The sequence below is a fragment of the Rhipicephalus sanguineus genome, chromosome 6 (assembly GCF_013339695.2).
Source record: "Rhipicephalus sanguineus isolate Rsan-2018 chromosome 6, BIME_Rsan_1.4, whole genome shotgun sequence".
NCBI lineage: Eukaryota > Metazoa > Arthropoda > Arachnida > Ixodida > Ixodidae > Rhipicephalus > Rhipicephalus sanguineus.
In genome coordinates this window covers 110,873,451-110,896,321 of record NC_051181.1, presented here as the reverse complement: position 1 = coordinate 110,896,321, position 22,871 = coordinate 110,873,451, and the positions used below count along the sequence as shown (strand labels likewise).

Below are 22,871 nucleotides of genomic sequence, written 5' to 3'. Positions count from 1 at the left end.
AGAATCTCAGGACTACCAACCGAACGAAGATATAGGTCGTAACGGAGATCAACCCAGAAGGCTTTTCCGATGCGAAGGTACTATACAAAACCTTCTTACATCCACCATACCGCACATGCGGGCTGCCGCTTCATTGTACCCAGAAGTCTCACCAAAATTCATTGTCTTCTGGTGACATCATACTCATGATGTCTTTTGAAGTCGGTGTGATTCGGTGTATACTTAATAAAAACCACATTTCATTGGTGCACTCTGAGCTTCACATCGGCGCGTCTTTTTCTTCCTTTCTTTTACGTCGAAGAGGGAACGTAGAACGTATACTGGCATTTACATACTCATAAGCAAAGCTCCACGCTGCGTCAGGTTCCCCTCCCGCTTTCCCACGTTTAATTTCTGATGACGATAACACCCACCACTCTTAGACTCGATCCCATTGCCAGAGTTTGGCGCCTATAGAGTCATGTTTGACTACATTACCTTAAAGCCTCCGCTTAAATACCATCAGGACAGAAGTCACGGATAGTTACGTAGGCTCAACAGCCCGCATATCCGTTATCAGCAATCTCTGAGGCGGGACATGTTGTAGCGTTGACCGCGTATCAACGCGTCATCACCACGTTAAGCTCGCCTCTCAAGACAGCTCCCTTCATCCTCCACAGACAACCGCGCTGCGACACAGTGCACCATTAAACCACCAGTCCTGTAAGCGTATAATATACCATGTACCCCGAAGTGCGCGTGCATCAGGGGGGACGAGATTCTACCGAGAACTGCAGCGCATGGCCCGCGGCGCGGGGCTTCCCATTCGAAGCCCTTTCTTTGTTTCTTTTTCACGAAACCAGACACTGAGTGTATATATACACACGTCTGCGAGATGACTGCAAACATGGCTCCCGCGTGCAGCCGCGGGCCTTGCCCGCAGCGAACGCGATAACGACGTCACCGCCGCGCATAGTGGGCGCAGGGATTCGAAGGAAAAACTAGCTGAACCCTGACGGATGGCCAGAACGGCGCTCGAAGGGACCCAGGCCCGTGCAGGCGCGACAACAGCGATGGAGTCGCTTGATTCGCCAGCAGCGCCGCAAGCGAGCGCACCAGAGACGCAGTATACAAACGCACGCACACACAAGCGCGCGCGCCCCAGCTCTGCTGTATACTGGGATAAACACGAGTCCTTGTGATGTCAGGACCCTCGCACGCGTGTTGCTTCGTGGGAGAAAGGCCGAGTATCAAGTGGCGGGGCTCATCTAGGGACCTAATTAGGAACAGCGACCTCTGGAGGAGGACGCTGATACTGTGCGCGGCGAAGGCAAGCTGCGTACTGGACACGAAGCCCGGGAACGGAAACGTTTCTCGTTCCCGAGGAAAAAGGCTCCTCTTTAGCGGCTCGCAAGAAAGAGGCTTTGCCTCTCTTTGAGCGCCCAGCGCGCTAAAATGGCAATTACAGAGAAACGCGGAAACGGTGTCCATGCAGTAAGGGACATGTTCCCATGAGTCTGGGAAAACAAGAGCCTGGTGAAGGAGTACCGCCTGTTTCGTCTTCCCGGTCAAACCTTGCGCCAACGGCCGTGTTCTAAGCGAAATGTTTAAACAAGAAGCGAGAGACGCATGTAGCGGAACTAATGCCGTTTTAACGTGTCGCAGATAACGAGTGGCTTGCGAATAGGCTTCGTTAAAAGCTTGTTGCATAGCTAGATTGCGTCTCGGGACAGGGAGTTGACAATTAGCCTTTATTCTTGAAAAACAGTCTTGTATCTTTATTAGAGACATCGCAATGAGCGAAAAGGCGGTAGAGCAAAGGAACGTAGATAATGGCAGCACCTTTTTGAATCAGAGTATAGACACCTACCTATGAATATCTGACAAAACAATAGTCGCCATTTCGTTGAAGTCCGCCTCGGTAGTACAGTGATTACGACGCTCGGCTGCTGACCCGAGAGTCGTGGATTCGTTCCCTTGCTGAGCGGTCGCATTTCGATGGAGGCGAAATGCTGTAGGTCTGTGTACTGTGCGATGTCAGCGCACGTTAAAGAACATAAGGTGGTCGTAATTTTTGGAGCTCTCCACTACGTCGTGCCTCATAATCATATCGTGGCTTTGGCCCGTAATATCCCAGATATCATTCTTTTGTTTGCAAAAGCACCGACGCAACGCGAAAAGAATTCAGCGTTGTAATCATCGAGTTGGTTCCCCGAAGCACGTCAAGCTCGAAAAGAGCGCAACTTGGCGGGAAATAGACCGACGGTGCCATGTGCAAAAGCATGACCGTGAATGTAGTGCGGAAGGAGATCATTGAAATGCAATGGTCCTTCGGGTCATTCAAACACTTCGCTCACAAAGGTGCGAAGTCCCGTTCAACGGCAACGATTCTTTTCCCTTATAAACAGAAGAGGCCGAGACCTGCAAAAGTGTACGGAAAGGTGTCACGAGGAAGGTCGTTCACGTTTAAACTGCCTTTAGCGTACAGGGAAGGCGCGCACTTCGCCTTGAGTGCGGCCCTTGAACCCGCCCTTTGAGCCGAGTTAATTAATGACGGCCACTAATCAGCGTCGCGAGCGTCCGTAATGATCCGGACAGTCGGCTGCGATTATAGCGCGAGGCCTTTGAACCGCCCCGTATATAGCGTGCGCCTTGCAAGACACGCGCCTGCGCATTACTGCGGGACGGTATAGAACTATTGAAATCCACGAAGCAAAGCGCGCAGCTTTCCCGGAGCTTTCAGTTCAGTTCAGCTCAGTTCAGAAAGTGGGTCGTCCGCACTGTCTGCATGGGACCGCGTAAAGAACTGAGTTCGAAGCCCATCATTGGAAGCAGCAGCCACAAATAGCGGCTTGCGCCGGTGCGGGCGCGCTACTCAGACGTCCCATTTTTCTGGCATTGCGTCGCCCGCCGCTTGCACACCTATACCTATAGCGCGCGAGACGCGGTCGAAACGCGAACAGTGCGGCACGGTAGCGCGTATAATAGTCAATGATCCGACTCGAAGAGGAAAATGGCGCGGCTTATACAAGGTCAAGTGCACGCCTCTTCTTCGCAAACGTCCCAGTGCGCGCTCACGACTTTACCGCGGATTGAAATTCTCGTACACAAGTTCGGGGAGACAGTAGGCCGATGCTCGCATATAGTACAAGTAACTCACGCAGTCGTGTAAGTATAGACGTTACAGTCTGCACTAGGGCGAGCTGCCAGCCTGCCACTACGAGCCGGTGTGGGAAACTATGCACGCTACTGCCCGAACAAGACAGAAAGGGAACGCGCGCTACTGTGCGCGTTTGTTTCCCGTAGCTGTAAGCGCACGCAAGAAGCGGGGAAGAAAAAAAGAAACGTCGAAGCCACAACGGGAACTCTCGTTCGGCAGCGCTTAGAAAGCCTCGAAGATCACGCGCACGTTGGCGAGGACGAAAGTGAAACGAAACTTTCCCGCTGAGCCGAAACCGCAACTCCGAAACTTTGAGAGGCGTGTTAGCAGACGACAAGAGCCTTCGCCAGAAAGCAGACGATGGAAAAGAATGGCGTAGGGGCCACGCAAGGAAATCCACGTGACCAAAGCAGACTTCCAGTGCACCAGGAACTGCGTAGCACGGCCGTACAGAAAGTATCAGTTAGGAAACACGCTGTATCAAGTGCCCGCTGTGGCCTCTGCATGCCGTTATTTACTCTTTCTTTAAAAAAGAAAAACACGCAACCTCTGCGGCCCCTATTCACGAACATGTCTCTTTCATTCGCTCTTTCGGTTACTGCAATAAGTGTGCCACGTCCATTAGGAACCCTTGAGGGGACACCGCTTTCTTTAAGCTCATAGCGGTACGTCCATCACGCACAAAAGGCGAGGCAATTCAAGTCCAAAGGAGAACAGCAGGGGGAGGCGGGTCTTCTGTGCCTTTGAAAGCCGCGGCACGCGTGCCTAGCCTGACTGCGTTTTTTTTTTTTTCCTTTCCACGGACGTTGTCCCACCATCCACTGCCACTTATGGGTATGCGCGCGCCTTGCTTGCGAATGCATTTAGAAAGATATTTGTGGGGCCACATTGTTCGGGTCCCTGTGATTCTTTCCTTCCCCCTGGCAGACAAATGAAAGTGAATGGGAAGAGGACGTTGAATGAATGAGAAAAAAAAAAGTGCATAAAGATGCCATTTCGTTGCTTTATAGTATGACTGCGAAGGTCCGACTTCGCTTGTACACAGGTTGACGATAAGCACCATACCCGAGCCCGCTAGGCAAAACAGACGCACCGCCAAAAGGTACGCATATAGTTCCCGTGGAAGGCCCAGCGAGTCAACAGCTGTCATTGTGTCATACGAGAGATGCGTGTGGTTGATAAATGTGCCACGGGCTTAGTACCCACGTGCATACGCGCAGCTATTGCGAGCCAGGAAACTTTGCGGCAGATACGGTTGATACGCCATGCGGAAGGAATCACCTAGCGGACTCGTGGGTTACCGGATTGGGTGAAGATATGACAGGAACGATTCCCGTGAACGAAGCACAGTTGTTTCGCTTCGAAGCATATGGGTGCGGGCCATTGTCGCGACTAGCACTCGTCAGCTTAACCTAATGCCAGAGTCGAGCAAGTTCGCGTGGACGTGTGGCTGTATGTGTGAATAAGCCGAGTGAAGTCTGATTGTCCTGTGATGACTCAGTCTGACGAGGACAATTTAGTGAAATAACTTCTACCGGAAATGGGCCCTGTCATATATAGCTCACCTCTCCAGATCGATTTCGCCGCATCGTGATGTTATCTGCCCTACATCTGGTGTTACCTCGTAGAATATAGAAGAAGAAGAAGAAGGAGAAGAAGAAATAGTAGACAAGGAAATGCAGGGAGGTTAACCAGTTTAGGAGAGCAGCCGATTTCCTACCCTACGCATGGGAACAGGATGGGGGAGATTGAAAGATGGAGAAGGAAGAGAGAGAAAGAGAGCACATAACACAGCACACACACAGCCAGTCACGCAGTCCGTCACTCTTGCGTGGTACGTGACATCACTGTCACAGCCGCTTGTCCAAGCAGACTGTCGTTGTCAGGAGACACAGCGCATTCTGTGCGACTGTCTCAGATATAATGTTTAGAGACAGTCTCTGGCCTTCCGCACTAGTGAACCTTGAGAATAGACTAATGTCTGTTGAAACCATTCTTACATGTCGTCGACAGGAGATATCGCAGCTGAAGGCGAACGAAGGCACTGCTTAGGTGGAATATGCTGAGCTGAATATGCTGACGCACAATGAAAAAAAAAAAGCAGCATAAAATGCAAAGGTATCTCTTTGATAGTACATGCACGTCTGCCAATTGTACGAGCAAAACAATCTCAAGCCAGAAAAACTTGCAGCATGTGCCTTGCAGTAACGGTTAACACCGCTGTGCTTTGTACAAAAGCGGCGACGTACGTAAGCATGCATAACAGAGATGACTATGCTTGTGTGATAGTCTGTGCTATAGTATGCTTGTCTGTGCTATAGCATAGCCTGTGACTATGCTTGTCTGTGCTATGCATGTCCGTGCCGTGCTTGTCTGTGCTATGCTAGTCTGTGCTATTTATTGTGCAATAGTCAATCTGTCCGCCCATCTCAAGCAACAGTTTGTATTGCAAAACAAACATCGCGGACGTACCTAAATAGTCCCTCTAGGCCTCGTACAACAAATGAACCATGCAGTTCGCTTTTCTTATGGCAAGAGTCTCATCAAGTTAGCCGAGAGCCCGTGTGTTTTACCGTGTCGTTAGAGCTGTTCATGTGTATGGACCCTTACCTACAATTTCTAAACACACTCTGTAGCGCACAGTCTGCAGTCACACACACTCCCGAAATGCTACGTTCGAGTCCGTTAATCAGAAAAGCCTTCCGTCTTTCAGACATCCGCTCTTGCTAAATTGAAGCTATAAAGCGGTCAGTGCACAGGCTTGAACTCGGAGTTCTCATACTACGGAGCGACGGTGGTTTCTCGCGGTCATAGAAATCAATCCGCACTCGCGCGCGGGGCACTTTTCCGTTACTATAAACAGCCGCGAACTGGGCCAGGGAAAGAAAAAGAGCTAGGGCCTCGGGCTTACTGACCTGTGACGGCCGTACGGGCCGGTGTCCGAGGAGGTGCCAAAGGCAACAAGCAGAACCCGAACCCCAGCTCTAACTCACCCACCGGCCATGCTGACCGGCCAAACGGTTAAGCGAGCCACCACCCGCTTGCAGAGCAAATACCCCGCGCAACGGGACGGAGGAGGGGGGGGGTGCACAGGATTGATACAAGGGTGGGGAGAGGGCGGGAGAGACGGTATAACGGTACACGTTCCCACCAGCAATGGGTGGGGGAAGGGTGTGGTGGGCTGTGGGAGAGGCAATGGGTGTCGCGACACCATGCGACCTGCTGCCGTTTGTATATCGCCACGTGCGGTGAGCAAACGTTGAAAATGCAAACAGCGAGAAACAAACAAACAAAAAAAAAACCGGAAAGGAATGCTTTCCTTTCCTGCTGTTTCGTCTCGTTTCGTGATGTCCCTCCCAGTCATAACATGCGTGCGCATTCGCGACTGTGTGACCGAAACCAAAGTATACAGGGCGCCGCACGCGAGCGAGTCGATTTTCATTTCTGGTCGAGCGTGCGTGTGTATACATGTATGTACACAAACACTCGTTATGTGCACAGAGTGGACTCCCGCGAATGTGTATGTGTGTGTGTGTGTTTTCTTGTGCGTGGACAGTTTGTTTTAGCTGTGGAATGCGGCGGTTCTCACGGCGAGAAACGGAATTTGCGTCGCGTATCGCCGGTTCAATTAGGGGAGTGCCGCGAGAAAGCGGAAGCGTGCAGCGGTAGTTTGTTTTTCGCTCTTCGTTTCAACCTCTGAGTTTTTTTTTTTCATGAATACTTGGTGTACAGCCTGTATGTATGAGCGCATATGAAGCCGCCGGCTAGCGAAAAAAAAAAGGATAAACACCATAAAATTAAGATTACATGAATAGTGCGTTCACAGCGGCAGAACGTATAGGTAAGCTACGAAGGAATCTATTTTCCAAAGCATTCCAGGTTTCTGTGACAAAAAAAAAGCAATATTTATGTACCCAGGTTTACAGGTAGTCCTATCTATTTATTTATTTACCTATTTATTTACTGTTCTTTTTTTTGCGATTATGTACGAAACATACAGACAGCTTTGAAAGGCGATAGCTAATAACAGCACCATTATGAGGAAATTTCTTTAATAATTCGCGAAATTGTGAATAGTATATAACGGAGTTATAAAATTCATGGTGGTGGTGGTGGTGGTGGTGGTAAACATTTTATTCAAGAAATTCACAAGAGAACTGCTGTGTGCCTGAGTGGCAGTCCCTAGTCCGGGACGCCATTGGAGATGGCCGCTGCCCGGGCGCGTGCCACCAAGGAGCGTTGCGCATCCAAGGTGGAGCAGCCGAGCAGGTACTCCTCCCAAGCCTCTCTAGTTGGGATGAGGCGCTTGCAGCTTTGTATACTCAGTCGCACGCGCACTTTCACAACTCGTGCGATAACAATGCGCAACACAAGCACTGCTGAAACTGTTCGTTTTCGCTTCGTTATACCAGGCATGCACGTTCATATTTTGTCTCCAACATACTCTATATCTTCGTCCATTCGATTGCGATCACCTTTCTATTTTTCGAATAGTACAGCTAGCACAACGGACACGCAGTGACGCGGGAACGTTAAATAGGTCACGCAGTAAGAAAAAAAGAAGGGGACGTCTTTGTCCACGAAGTTATCGCAAATGTATCTCACAGTCAGTGGTGTCGTGAACTCGGACAGTATCGGGTCCCTATAAATCTAGTCTCGTTGCCACTGCTCCATCTGTGGCGCTGGCGTCGATTACTTCCTCCCTCTCTCTCTCTCTCTCCTCTTTAATCTCTGTTTCACGAGCAACGCCTTGAATATACGGTTAGTGTGCGGAGAAGTAATAGATTTCCCAGATTGCAAGTGTGATATCTCCATATGCGATGGGAACCGACGCGCGACTTGAAATGTCGACGCCTTTATGTCGTCGTAGTGGCGCCGCCAGATGGCGTACAATGAGGCACCGCGACTACGCCACTCGTTTTCGCCACCCCCTCTGTACATATACAAAGCATCGAGCGATAACTTTAGCGGTAAGGCCGAATTCAGAAGACAAGACGCTGCCGACCAAAGTAAACTGTAGAATGAAGCAAGAGCACTGTTTCTAACAAGCACAGTCTTTATGCCTCCTGTACTTGTGGCGAGAAACACTCAGCCACATTTGAACACCTGAAGATTGAGTACGCGTGCCAACTTTACGTCGCAAGATAGCATGGGAGAGTGACAACTGCTTTGTGTGTGTCGGTAAACAATGTTCTCGTGTTGTGTGTGCTTCGGGAATGACTACGTCAAGATGTGTTTGCTTGTCAAGATAGTGTTGTAGTGTTTGCTTAGACGTAATCTTTTGTTCTTACGTTACGTGCTGTTCAGATTGCCTTGATTACGACAAAACGATATACAAAGAATACCTATTAAATTGGCAACTATTAAATGGGGATATAATAACTGTTGGGATTTAACGTCCCAAAAGCGCGATATGATTATGAGGGACGCCGTAACGGAGGGCTCCAGAAATTTCGACCACCTGGGGTTCTTTAACGCGCACCTAAACCTAAGTACACGGGCCTCAAGCATTTTCGCCTCCACCGAAAATGCGGCGCGGCCGGGATTTGATACCGCGACCTTCGGGCCACCAGTCGAGTACCATAACCACTGGACCACCGTGGTAGGTAAATTGGGAACTCGAGGACGCGTGCTGCCCTAAACACGTGTCGAAATCCGTACCCGCTCTCACGTGCACGGTTCGAGGAGAGTTCGTAGTCTATTATATACAGCTATGAATGCGCGAAATCGAATCAACTCGAGGTCAACTTCGCCTTTCACGCTGTGTCCGATGGTTCTCCTCCAGCAACAGAGTGTTTATGTTGTGTACGCGTCTTTACGAGCATAACGCGCAGTCTTTCGCTTCACATGTGGGTATGCAGTTGCTATGGGGTGTTGCTAGTTGCTAAGTCGACGGAGTGGGGGTATCGCTATATTGGAGGAAGCGATACAGGCCGTTGTCTTAACGAACGACGTCCAGAGGCTGTGCGCCTTAAGATCTGTTCCGCAGAGTTTGCACACTTCAACCCTCCTCGTACTGGCCGAAACTGGCCTTTTGGAACGTGATAATGATTCGTGCATCCAGATTAGTGTTCAGTCTTGTTTCTACATGTAGCTTTTGAAACAGTTTGGAACAGTTTCAAAACAGTTTTCTTTATATAAGCCAGCATGGCTGTATTGCGAAAAAGTACGTTGAAATTCGTTACGTTACACTGACATGGATGTCGGAGTTTCGGCGCTAAATGGGGAAAAAAGAAAGAGAAAAGAAAACTGAAGCTTTGATTCTTTTCTCTGGTAACAATGAACCAATGATCCCAACATTAAAGACGATACAATTCTCAAAGAAAAACGCCACGCCTGCTCGGTAAGCGCAGCACAGTCACAGCGAAAGCTCAAAGAGCGGCATTTCTAGAGCCCGTTATAAACTCTCTTGTGGCTACTAATACAACTACACTAGCAACGTACCAGGCACGTAGCCAGGATTTTTTTTCGGGGGGGGGGGGGGGGGCAAGGCCTAATTGTTCGAAAGACAGTCTTTCCATGGCAAAAACAAAAAAAAGTTGCCTGGAAATATAAAGGGCTGGAAAAATTTCGGGGGGGGCCCGGGCCCCCCGGCCCCCCCCCCCTTGCCTACGTGCCTGCAACGTACCCACTACGCCACAAATGATAATTTTTGTGAAGTTGGAAGCACCCACCACGACATTACTCGTCATTCTGCGGACAAGCGAGGTACATCTTTAAGGCATTACGTGTGGTTTCTTGATGCGAAGGCTGATGACGATGAAGAATTATGACTGAACCTTTTGTAACGGGGTTGAAAGCTTTAAATGACCCACTAGTTACGTAATTCGCATTGTGTGACGCACGGTCGTTATTTCGTTCTCCCACCACGCTTTATAACATACGGTAACGCGAGAAAGAGATAGAGAGAGGGAATTAACTTTATTGAGACCCTGAGGAAATGGATCATGGGAGCCTTATGGGCTCCCTTGGCAACCAATAGAAGTGCACTTGCGAGGAACCCACTACGCTATAAATCATAATTTTTGTGAAGGAAGGAAGCAGCCACTACGCAATTTTTCGTCATTCTGCGCAGAACCGTGGCACCTGCTAAACACCTGTAAGGCATTATGTGCACTTTGTTGATGCTGTGGCTAATGCCGATGAAGAATTATGGCAGAGCCCTTTGTAATGGGTTGGAAGCATTCAACAACTCACTAGTTGCGCAATTCGCATTGTGTGACGCCTGGTTACAGAATTCGCATTGTGTGACACTTGGTTGTTATTTTACCCTTCTACCACGCTACATTGCATATGCTAATGTGGTTCCTTCCCGACATGAAGACTGTATAGGGTCTTTTTGCAAAGCAGTTTCAAGCACTGAGCAATGCCGTTTTTTTTATTGACAATAAAGTCAATAAAGACAAAAAGAAACCGGCATGGCTCTGAGGTAGGATACTGGGCTCCTACGCAGAAGGCCCAGGTTCGAACCTCGTTCCATTCTGGAAATATTTTCTTATTTCGTTTTTTTTTCTTATTTCGAGCGAGAGTGGTTACGGACACCGGCGACGGCGGCGGCGGCGGCGGACAACTACGGCACCAAAAACGGCCCTTGTTGTGATCTCATAACAGCTTTCGCTGTAAAAGAATGTTGAGCATTCTACACCAAATAACACAACGCGGGTATTTATGCTGTTTATTTCACTGTGAGCATGCATTCAGCTAGGTCAAAATACCGCAGTTATCGCATTTCTACATGCGCGGAACGGCTGCTTCTGTTCATTTCGCTCTTCCCGTCTTCCCTCTCTCTTTTTTAATCTTTTATCTTTGCATGTGTCACGCAAATAGCATGGACGTATAGGTACCTCAGCTACACACGTGCATATCTGCGTAAGCATTCTGAGAGCATGCAGCGCCTTCCCACGAGAATGGTACTCAACAAAAAGCGCTCCGCTCAAGAAAAAACGCAAAAAAGACAAAACGAGAATAAGACATACACCAAACATACATGGGCACGGCTGTTGCTAAGAAACAATGCAGTCTTGAAAGCACAGCCTCCAAGTTTAAACAGCGACGCCCAGACAAGTCCGTGGTTTCTAAAGCGAAGTCGCGCCCTTGAGATATTTTTTTTTTAGTCTTGTCAGCCCACTCAAAGACGCCGCCCATTTGCAGGAACAATTAGGGGTCGGGCGTGTTCTATCGGTACAATCCCGCACGCTAAGTGCACTACCGAAGCAAAAAGGGAAAACAAAGATATACATCGATATCTGCCGCAAGAAGCGTTAAAACCCTTTTAGCTTTTAATTTTTTTAAAGCACGTATCTCTAATCTTCGGCTGTATCTGAAAGCGAACAAACTGTGTATAGTGAGCAAGAGACGCAATTCTTTTTCTCTTTTTTGAGCAAACAAACTCTGCCACTTTGCATTTAAGTCGCACAGCGCGTTCATTAGCATGTCTCGTCTGTAGCGCAGCTATACTGCAAAGTGTTTCAATACCGTGCGGTTCAAGCGCGTAAAATAACAATATCTGAACTTGAATCTTCTGCTATACCAGCGCGACATGCGCCCATGTTACTAGAATCTACTCAGTCATGACACATGGGCGGTGCGTCGCTAAGCACGAGGTCGCAAGCTCGATTCCCGTACGCTGCGTCAGCGCTCTTATGGCGACGAACGGCAAGAGCGCTCGCGATATACTTAAAGGTTTAAGTGCGCACAGAAGGACCCCAGGCGGTCAAAATTGACCAGGGGTCCCGTGCAACAGCTTGCCTTAATATGTCGTGGCCTTAGGCACGTAAAACCGCAGAACTTAAGTCACCACCAGATGGATAGCTGTGAAATAAGATAACATGCTTTACATTCTTCGGTTATCTTGATTAAGTAGACTTTGGAATATAAGACCGAACACATGTGACCAAACACAAACACATCGAAAGCATGTGACGTGGAAAAATCATCTCTACGTTGTCATTATTGAGGTGCATCCTTAATATTGGGCTCATATTAAGCGAATATTGTTGTTATACCTCTCATCTATTATATACTCCTGCAGCTGAACTTGAATATTCTGATTAAGTCTGAGTCATTAATTATTTAAGTTTTCTCTGTCACAGTTCCACTCAGATCTGCCGATATTATTCCGCAGCACGACAAAATTTCAGACGAAAACGTTTTTTGAATTTGTAAACACCGAAAAGCGACCCTCATAGAACGAAAACGAACGGCTATGTATATAAGAACGGCTATCCTTAGCAATATCGACTAATGAACGGCGCTGCATCTGTCCCCGTTCCGTTTGGTTTACCACTTCAGCCATTTGATAAGGGTGAAAAACACGCGCGCTGCTAGATAACGTGAGGCACGCGGGCGATGCGCGTGTTAATCTCTCTTCGTCGTGTTGGCTGTAAAGGCTAAGCCGTTTCACGGCTTATAAGGAAAGCTCTTCAAGAATTATATGATACGTAAATACATCTCGCATCTGCTCTCTTCGGGATAGCGTTTACTCTTTATTTTTAATTACATGTATGTCATAGTGCTCTCTGCATTCATCAAGCCACTCAGCAGTTGCACAAATGGTTATTGAAGATGCGGAGAAAACAGCAGCGTATAGGAAACTCTATACAGTGTTAACCACAACAGAATGCGATGTTCTTGCGCTGGTAACACCTTAATCAAGATAAATAAATATACATTTCATTATCTGATTTTCTTCCTCGAAGCGTAATCAACCCAAGCACTTCTCATTCTGTTGTGATTACCACGAAAGTTAATCATTAGTTTACTAGTTGCATATATTTTATTGCTGTAAAATAATTAAAGCAAATGCAAGCAAGTGCGATTAGCAACGTGAGCCGACATTCGAGGCATCCTGAAAACATCGCTCAAGATGCAGAACGCGATAAGCCTCGCAATAAAAATAACACTTTTTTTTTGCTTTTAAGTGTTCTATATTGTCAAAGCTTGCTTTACAGGTCAATGCACCCCCAATAACACGTGCGCTGATACTCAAGCAGCGAAATGTAAACATGGGCTACCAGTGCCGCCACGCACCGTTCCTAATTGTGACATGTAGAGGCCCAATTCACAAAACTTCTTGCTCGTAAGTGATAATCGGCATTGACCGGCTTCCTTCGCTAATGATATGTCGAGCATGCAGGATTTACTGGAAGTCAGTTCTGTTACGTACATTTACAACGTAAGAGGTTTTTGTGAATGCAAGGCCCAGAAATTTTACAGGCGCGTGAACCCCGGAGGGTGCTCAGAGAGCAAGCCATCCACTGCAATATAGGAGCCATTGCACAAACTTCTTTGCGTTGGAACATTACGCAGGTAAATAAAAGTGATAAACCTGTAAGGAAATGCGATTTACTACGACAGTGGCTACCCATACGACAGCGACTGTCGCAGGGGGAAGTGGTCCCAAAGAGATCAGGGAGCGAACGGTGTATGGAAAGAGTGGAGGATGATGCAGGACGAGATCATGAAAAAAGAAAGATTTTGGAAGGAAATATGCGTGCATTTGCGAATGCAAGGTCTCCCCGCCATTTAATAACACGTACACCTCTCACCGCGTAGCCCAACTCCAACTGCGAGTTCATAAGAGATGTGAGCAGTGACAGCTTTTCTCGCCTACCGTTATTAAACGCAATACTCCACGCACTGGTTAACGTGGGTTAATAGTGTCGGATGTGGGTGAAATATGGTCAAATTAATGCTAATCTTGGCTACTGTTGAATTACCATTAAGAAATGCTGCCAATAGTGGCCATTTGTTCACAAGATGATGGCTGGTGGATGGTTAAATTGTGTCAGATGCTGGCTATTCGCTGTTCTAACATCAGCGTTATCTTCCTTCAATCTATATCCGATGACACTTTACAATGTACAGATGTGTTCAAATGTTCCCAGGCCACACTGCCGTAGGAATACATGGGACAGTGGCCTGGGAACTTTTGAGCACCCCTGTACGGTGTACACATAGACAACCTGACATTGGTCAGCCTGAATTCTTTCCCTTTCATCAAAACTTCATTGCATACACATACTATTGTTACGCAACATACCAATATTGGCTCACACGAACAACATTGGGTGAGGATGTTGGTGGTATAGTACATTGGCCCTATGTACGCGCTATTGCATTTAAAGCGTGCAAGCCACTTGTTGCTGTTTCGCGCGCAGTTTAGCGGTCGTTCTGCTGCTCCGGGGCCAACAGCCTGCGGCTCGTCGCAGAGGCCTCCACTGCCTGCGAGACGCGAGGGACCTCGGTGGGTTCTGTTCCCGCGCGATGCGATGCCGCAGGCCTGCTTTGTGTCTGCCGCGGCTGCCAGAAGGGACGACGACTCTCGTCGCCACCGCGGCGGGCACCACCACCGACGGACCCATTTGTAGCCGCGACAGCCCGGCTATCAGGCATGCAACGAGAGAGCTCCTCCTTTGCCTGCTCTTGTTTTTCGTGAGCGGGCGCGCGCGTGCGACCACGCGCTGTGTGCACTCTCGCGCTCTCGGATGATTATCTGCGAGTTCGTTTAAAAAAGCTCGCTCACTCTTGCTTTTTTGTTTGCTTCTGCGCGCGTGTTTCTCAAAATTGTTTGTTCGGCGGTCGTTTAGGATGTGGCCAACGTGAAGTTAGGCTTAAACTAAACTATGTGGGAGCGTGGTGTGTACATTGTGTTTTTAAGAAACGGTCTCCCTTGACTGGTTTTTCAAGTTAGCGATGGTTTGTTACCGAGATCACTCATTTTCAAATACCAGCTTGTTGATACTTTTTCTTTTTAGTTTTGCGGGCTTAAGAACTGTTGAAATAGGCAAAGTCGACCCGTTCATTTTGGTCCTTCATTCGACCAAAATACAGCAGCTGATTTGAGACATACAATGCCATTTATCGCTAAAAAAATTGCGATATTGCAAATTTTTCAGCTACATTATAAGTGCTTCCATTTCGCTTTGAAATGTGTAGGATTAGCATAACTTTAGTTTGTGCGATTTTTGACCAAAAAAAAAAAAAAAGAAACTTCCATCCTGCGCTTCACTAATACAAGAGGTCAAGTGTTGAACTTTCGACACAGAAGAACTGAATCGTGGTTGTTGATAAGTACAGGCGTTAGCTCAGCTATTGCAAACTTGAGTCGCAGGGTAATACTGTTCATATAGGGCATAGTCTCTGCTTTCATCAGCCACATTTATTTCGCAGCAGAAGAAATGTCTGAAGATCATTTAAACAATGATAATCGTGTTGCAACCTACGAATGCAGGTAGTGGGGATATTCGCAAAGGCGTACCTTATATGTCGTTAGGCCTTGTGAAGTGATTTCTCTGACAAGGTACACGACATCTGATGTGAGGCAACGTCTGAGGGATCAAAGAAACCACAATATTTGCATACCTTTATAGACACTAGCGCTGCATGCACAAGAGATATTAGGTCACGAGGAATTGCATAATCGAACATATTTTTCTAACAACCAAGCCCGCCTAAAAAGTGTGTGCTTTTCCTGTGGTTTCGCGCTTGTCGCATTCCTTTAAAAGGCGGTCCAAACATGGTAGACTAATTCTACACAAGGAAGAGATGTTTCCGCGTGTGCTTCCTGCAAGTGAGTTGTTTTCTTTCGGGTCCACATGCCACCCAACGCGCACAGGTACACACGAGCTAAACGTTGTGTCACGATACAGACACGCGGAGGTTACTCCGGGTTACGCAGGAGACACCTAGATGAACAAAGAGCGCAGTCACGATGCTCGTATAGGACAACCGCGCTTACGTCAACACACTTCTTCACGGTGCTCCTTAGAAAAAGAAATAAGAAAAAAAGGATGCAGTCGCGACTTCACGCCTCCTCCTTTGGGCCACCAGTGCCCGATGTCTACACGGCTCACGAAGGAACCAACTAACAAACGACGCGCTGTGAGGTTTTCGGACACGCACGACTCAGCCATGCAGTGCATATACACCGCGCGTGCGATGGATGTGCGTGGATTGGTCGCGCGAGACCGCGGGCTTCCGCCGCCAGCGCAGGAAGTCGTCTCCGACGGCAGGACGAGGGTTTGAGGGTGGATGAGGGGGGTGTTGCCACCGACCACTGCCTTTTGACAACGCTGGGTATGCATGCAACGGACAGCGGAGGCCGCAGCCATCGGGCAGCGATGTGTGTCGTCAGAAATGCCGCCGCCACCGCAGTAGTGCAAGCAGCAGCAGTATGTGTGTGTGTGTGTGCGCGGTGGTGGGTGGGAAGGGCGGGGAAGAGAGGATGGAAGGGATGGCTGAAGCCCACCGCCCCGCACAATGCGCGGAGCATGCAGGGCCGACCGTTGCGAAGGAGCGCCGTAATAAACAGGTACCACTTCCGGCGACAGCGACGAAGAGAGAGAGAGAGAGAGAGAGAAAGACCTGGTAAGAGGAGGAGAGAAGTCACCGAAATGAAGCGATTCCAACGCGGGAATGAACTGCGCGTGTTTTGACGATATATATACGTGGACGAGGCGCGACTCGGTGCGCGGTGCCCTTTGTTTGCTCTCCTGTCACGCGTGCCGCGCATGCCGCAGCCCCGCATTTAATATCGTTGTCGTCAGTGCGGCGATGGAATGAACACCTGTAACTATTGCACGCAGGAATCTGTGAGATCGTCAACAAGGGCATTTAGTGTCCTTGCCCGGTTTTGCAAGCGTGCCCCCGGGTTCGCCGGTGAGCTTGGGGGGAAAAAGAAAAAGATGCAATCGTGCGGTAGCTAAATATATCGTAATGCGAACAAGAGTCGACTTGAGATGCGCTTCGATTCATAAATCCCGACTGCGATACTGGAGGAACTGGTCTGCCCACTGAACATCGGGTCACATCTATTTATCGTCTAAAGGCAACGCCTCCAGCAGCCTTGCTGCTCAGCACGGCAAATCCAAGATACATCTATAAAGATCTTCATTATCAAAAATGTCATAAGGGGCCAAATATAATAACCTCGCTAGCGAAGTCCTCCGACTAGTGAAATGAAACTATGACGTAGCAATAACGAAGTGGTTTGTTTAGGCCGGCGTGTCGGCTATAGTTCGCACATACGCGCGCTGTCGTGAGCTTCGTTTGAGCTCGTGGGTGGTTTCAATTTGCTGCACTCGCAAAACACTCACAGCGTTCCTTATGTATTCGCCCACGAGTACTCGTAGGCGAAAGCCATCCGGTGCGTCTGCTTTATTATCATCATCATCATCATCATCATCATCATCTGAGCTTGAGAGGTCACGTGAGCAGCCGTACACTTTGTTGATGCTGTGGCTGATGATGAAATATATAGCTCAGCCCTTTGTAATGGGTTGGCACCTTTTGACCACACACTCGATACGCAGTTCACGCCTGGTATGATTCTACGCTTCTGCCACGTAATATCACATCTGTTAACGTGACTCCTTGCCCGACATGACGACGACTTGGTGTTCTCGGTTTCCCTTTCTAGTTTCACTGGAAGTAAGCAGTTACAGGTAAAATCAATTACATTTGACATAGTGCGAAACCGTTCTGTGAGTTTCTCGAGCGTTGTTTTCCTCGTAGCACGGATAAATTTGCGCTGCCGTAAGGGTGCGAACAAAACTCCAAATATCTTTAACCTGACATATCTAAACTGGCTCCTAGCTTACGAGTCCCATACTAAGCCCAGCGAGCCGTTATACTCATAGGCGTGCGCAGGGTTCCCCTTCAGAGGGGGAGAAGGTTGGTCGCAGCCCCCCCCCCCCCCAGTTATGTCAATGTATGGCGCTGGCATTGCGCCCCCCCCCCCCGAGTCGCAGAACCCCCCTCCCTATTATTTCAATATGTGGGGCTGACTTTGCGCCCCCCCCCCTTTAAATGAATAGGGCGGTGACCCCCCCCCCCCCCGCCCTGTGCGCACGCCTATGGTTATACTGTCTGTGGTAGATGTTAATATATTTTTCAATACGTACACGCGCCGCTATCGGTAAGCTACCTTGCATTCAAAGGTAACGTCATTTAACGGTAGGTGCACGGAGGGAGCTTTCTCAGCTGACCTCCTTCATCAGCCCATAGCACGTACGAACGCCGTGGATGCGGCATCGGGGACACCGTTTTCTAAAACTTTGAGAACGTTATTCCCATTCACTTGAACGTCAACAGACGCTCGACAAGCAGCTACATGATGGATGACTTGCTGGCAGATGAGCGTTCCCCGCGCAGTTGTCTTGTCTTTGGGTGAGCAGAAAGGCGGCAGGCTCATTGTGCGTCTGCGCTCGAAGATTCTGCAGCCATAATGCCCGCTGCCGTCAGCAGCTAGTGACGTGTATCTCCGTCCCAGATTCGCGCTATACACAACGGGGACGCGTAACGCTGAAAGTTTACTTTTGAGCATGTCCTTACAGTCGAAGAATATGGTTCAGAATATAGGGTAAGGCGGCGAGCACGTAAATTCAAAACTACGCAGGGAACGACATCTTCAAGGTCAACTTTGCCCCAAGACTACTAGACCCCTCCCAGCTTATAATCCACGCTATTTCGAATTTAAATACCCAATAAAGACGACGTCGGGAAAGTTAAAAAAAAGGATTGATGAGTGTTACACGAATTATGTCAGGTTATGTTAGTACAAGAGCCAGCATACAAACACGCTCCTCTTTATGGGCTATGGGGAAGCTGGGGTCACACGTCAGTTGTTATGGGAGCATAACCAAACTTTAATGCACGCGCTTACCACTACGCTTGTAGGATAGAGTCGTGAGATGTAATTATGTGTAGTCACATGTTCAGGTATATATGTTATGTTTGCTCTACAGTTCTTGCAAGCCAGCAAAACGCAAGTTCAATAGTTGTCTGTGGACACACCAGCGTGCTGTTCATCTTCGGTTGTTGCAATTTTAACGACCATTACATTGGACATTGTATCATCACGTGAACTGCGGTGCAGTACTGATCGTACCGAAAGACGTGAACTTAGCCAAAAATCGAGGAAACGGTGCGAGGCGATGATGCCTGGTAAGTTTGAAAATGGAAATAAAGTTGACCATGAAACCCGCTCGTCATGATGGTTTCCTCAGTTACAGCGTCAACATCTATAGTAAGACTACACACTCTTGCTCGAAGCAATCGGGACATATATATATATATATATATATATATATATATATATATATATATATATATATATATATATATATATACTGCGAATAGAAGAATATGTAGAGCAAATCTCGAGTAGGAAACGCTGCATGGCGATGTGTGGCATAATAAGGTGCCGAATACACAATAATTCTATTTCATAAGTGCGTTTTCCCAATGGTCAGCAGACTTCGTTAATGATATGTTTCGTATCGTCATTGGCCGAAGTAATCTTTTACAAATTTTTTAGCTTGAGACGTTCTTGTGAATACGGGCGAAGGTGTTCGACAGATTGACCTATCAGTGCACGCTGAAGCATATAACGCTATACGTTCACACAAATAGCTACAATACGTGAGTCATCTGCCTCAAATATCGTAGGTCTTTGTTTATTGGTTATAATGAGCGGAGTGCCATTTGTGCAGGCAAGCTGGTGAAACGCTTACAGGTTCAAATTATAACTGCAATACGTCTATACCGCTGGAATTAAGGAACGAGACATACGGAAGATAAACGAAACACAAACATGCGTGCGTTGCGTTCTCTGCTTACACCGGTCGACTGTGCGCGGCTCCGTGTCAAAGGACCCGGTCCTATCATCTGTCCCCTCCGATCTCTATCACTTGCAATATGGCGGCTGCCCCTAAGTGTGTACATCACACCACCACTTCTTTCACAACAGCATCCGCTACTGCACGGGTTGTTGTGACCTATACACACTCGTCTACAGAAGCCGTTGTCGCTGTTGAAGACATCATGCCAACGGTGGCACTTTCGTGTCTGCATGAGGTCAGCGCCGACGCAGTAACCACGAGGATGCTTACCCGAATGAGGGAGACACTTCTTGAAGGATCCTCGACCGCATATTCGCGACACTTCTCGCAGGGTCCCGCGCTACGGCTCCGTTGCTCACTGCGTCTCAGAACACGGGCCAAGGACGTGAGATGCATACATGACGGCGCAGGGACAGTTGTTGTTGACCTCAACGGTCGACCGCATGTGCCCATTGTGGAAGAGTGGGGCCTGCGTCCGTATTTGTCCTCAGTTTGTTCTTTCCTCTTTCTTTTGTCGCCGCTACGTAGTTTTCTTACGTGCCTTTTGCGATATCCATGACAGTTGCACAGTTTGGCTGTTAACCCTAACCCAAAGAGAAAATAATCAACAGTGCTGAGTTTCATGTTTACTCAAACATAGCCCGGTGCCAGTGTATCACAATTTGTTAAGGCACCAGTTAGTCTTGCTTTGCAACGTGTAGATGCACTAGAGGTAAATTGACTGTGTGGGCCAACTTCTGTTTGCAGCCAATTTCATTCGCAAAACTGAAACATAAAGAACACGACGCGATGGGCGCCGACCCAAAAGTGTGCGCGCTTGCAGTGAAGCGGAATGCTATTGGATATAATAAGAATTGTGACGAATATTTGAGGAAATTTAGAAAACGATATTTTAACTTGATTTCCGAGCTCTCCAATTCTCATGCTTATAGTGTCAGTGAGGATAAGGACGGTGTATAGGTCTTGCGGACGCCTTGTGTGGCAAGGTTATCATTTCAGATACAAGGTGCTAATGTAAACGCCTTTTGTTTTGCATGTGTACAGGGACTTCTCACGATCGTTGGTAAAAAATGTAACTGCTGGAAGATATACATTTGTTCATAGGCGTACGCAGGGTTCCTCATCAGGGGTGGTGCGGGGGGGGGGGGGATGAAGGATCATCGCAGCCCCCCCCCCCCCTACCAAGTCAATGTATGCAGCAGATTTTGCGCCTCCCTCTTATGTGACTAGGAGGGGGGGCGCCCCTGACCCCCCCCCCTCCCCCCGTGCCCCTGCACACACCTATGTATTTGTTCCATGATACGATGTGACAGCAGGAATGCACAACCTATTCGGATTCACACTGACGCAGCTACTCTCGGTGCGTGCATGCCCACACCACTCCTGGGTCATGATTCACGAGCAAACGAAACTATTGCATCGGCGCATCAATACACGATGAATCCACGAGAAAAGTCCAGTGTGACGTCACGCCAACGCCTTTTGCAGATAGGGCAAGTTGCGCTCTCGAAAAAAAATAATGATAATAAAAAGTACCTGGCCCCTATTTACAACAAACCTCTGCACATTATAATCGTTGTTAAGATGAAATTTCTGCCAGTCACGTCAATGGAGATGTTAATATTAACGAGGGTATTGTGGATTTCGCCGCAGCGGCCAAATTTCCGAAGCTTTCGGTTCGTAAATGCCCTTTGGCATTATTCGGATGCCTTGGCTACGTATGCGTCAAGTGACATCACTGACAGAAATTTTCTCTACAGAATGATTCTAGTGTAGCAGGTTTCCGTGAATGCAAGCCCTGTTGGGCACAGATGATCTCGCGGCGATCAGCTGACGGTCCAGCCGGGGAACAGCGGATAGCGGCTTACCAGGCGCGATCCGCAGTCGGCGTAACAAGTGGCCACCACATCCACGTCGGCCGAGCCGCATGTCCCCGCGCACAGAAGCAGGATCGCCTGAAGGGGCCACCACACACACAACCACCGCACAGTCGTCACGAGATGAAGATGGGGAGCGCAGCACGCCGCCGCCGGGCCCGGCCGGTTATCCCGCCGACGAGAAGCGCGTGTCATCGTGGCACATCTTTCGCTGACCGCGCCATGTACCCGTGTGCGCTACCAGCCGCCCGGCTGAAATTGCAATCAAAACGTGCGTCCGACGCCGCCGCAGCTACGCCGCTCCGTACCGTCGTCCTCTCCCATCGGACGCTTTTTCGGCTGCTTACGGTCCCCCCACCCGCTACACCCCTCCCCTTCTCTCCACAAGAGCGCCCCGAAGAAAGAGCGCATGCGCGGGCACTCCGATGACGTCGAGCGAGCTAGCACGCCATTGGTGGAAAAGACGCGCGCGGTCACGAGCGCGCAGTGTGCGCTCCGGCGGAGAGTGCGCGAACCGACGGCCCGTCCCGTCCCAAACGAAGGCGGCGTGCGTGCTCGTTTTGTTCGTTTTAAATTTTGTTCTTTTGTTTCTTTTTTTCCTGCGCCGGGTCCTTTGAATGAGGAGCGGGAAAATTGAAGACCACGACCGCGGCCTGCGAGCTAAATGACAATTTTTTTGACGCGAGCGCAATTCCCACCTCAGACATGACATTAGAAAGTGGGGCGAAAGTTATGCTTCAGCGACGCTCGTTCCCGACTTGTATCACACGGCCGAGCTTGCGAACTTTGTTTCGACAGACGCCGTCGAGCTGCACAAAACTCGCTGCGCGTTTTGCGACGTGCACCACGCATGACACAAGCGAAGGTACACTGCCGCTGCGGAAACCTCTAGAACGCATAACAAATTCGTTCGCGTTTCCGCTGTTTCGTGTCAAGGCATGCAAACCTTGAGGTGGAGTTTTAATTTCTTTTAATTATCTTCGCATGAAGGTTAAGTAATAATTCTTGAAGCACTGTCATTTCTTAATGCCTAACACTCCTACCAATCGCTTTTGCCGGAAACGTTGCTCGAATGTTCGTATTGCAAATCGATAGATATTCCAGGCATTTATGCACCTTATGATACAAGATTTTTATTGACAGAGGTGGAGAAATTAGAAGTCAAGCTCTGGGTTTCTTTTTGCCAAAACCATCGCATGATTACAGGGCAAGCCGTATGTCGGGACTCCTGAT

General features: G+C 48.6%; 1 protein-coding gene across 1 annotated transcript in view; it reads right to left on the bottom strand.

The window, feature by feature from the left end:
- Positions 1-21,977, bottom strand: part of LOC119396167 (proto-oncogene tyrosine-protein kinase ROS-like) — a 145,129-nt gene extending 123,152 nt beyond the window's left edge. The window contains 1 exon segment of the mRNA XM_037663256.2: positions 21,630-21,977. Coding sequence (XP_037519184.1) covers positions 21,630-21,833 — 204 coding nt within the window. The 5' untranslated portion in view covers positions 21,834-21,977.
- Between the last annotated feature and the right edge of the window lie 894 nt (positions 21,978-22,871).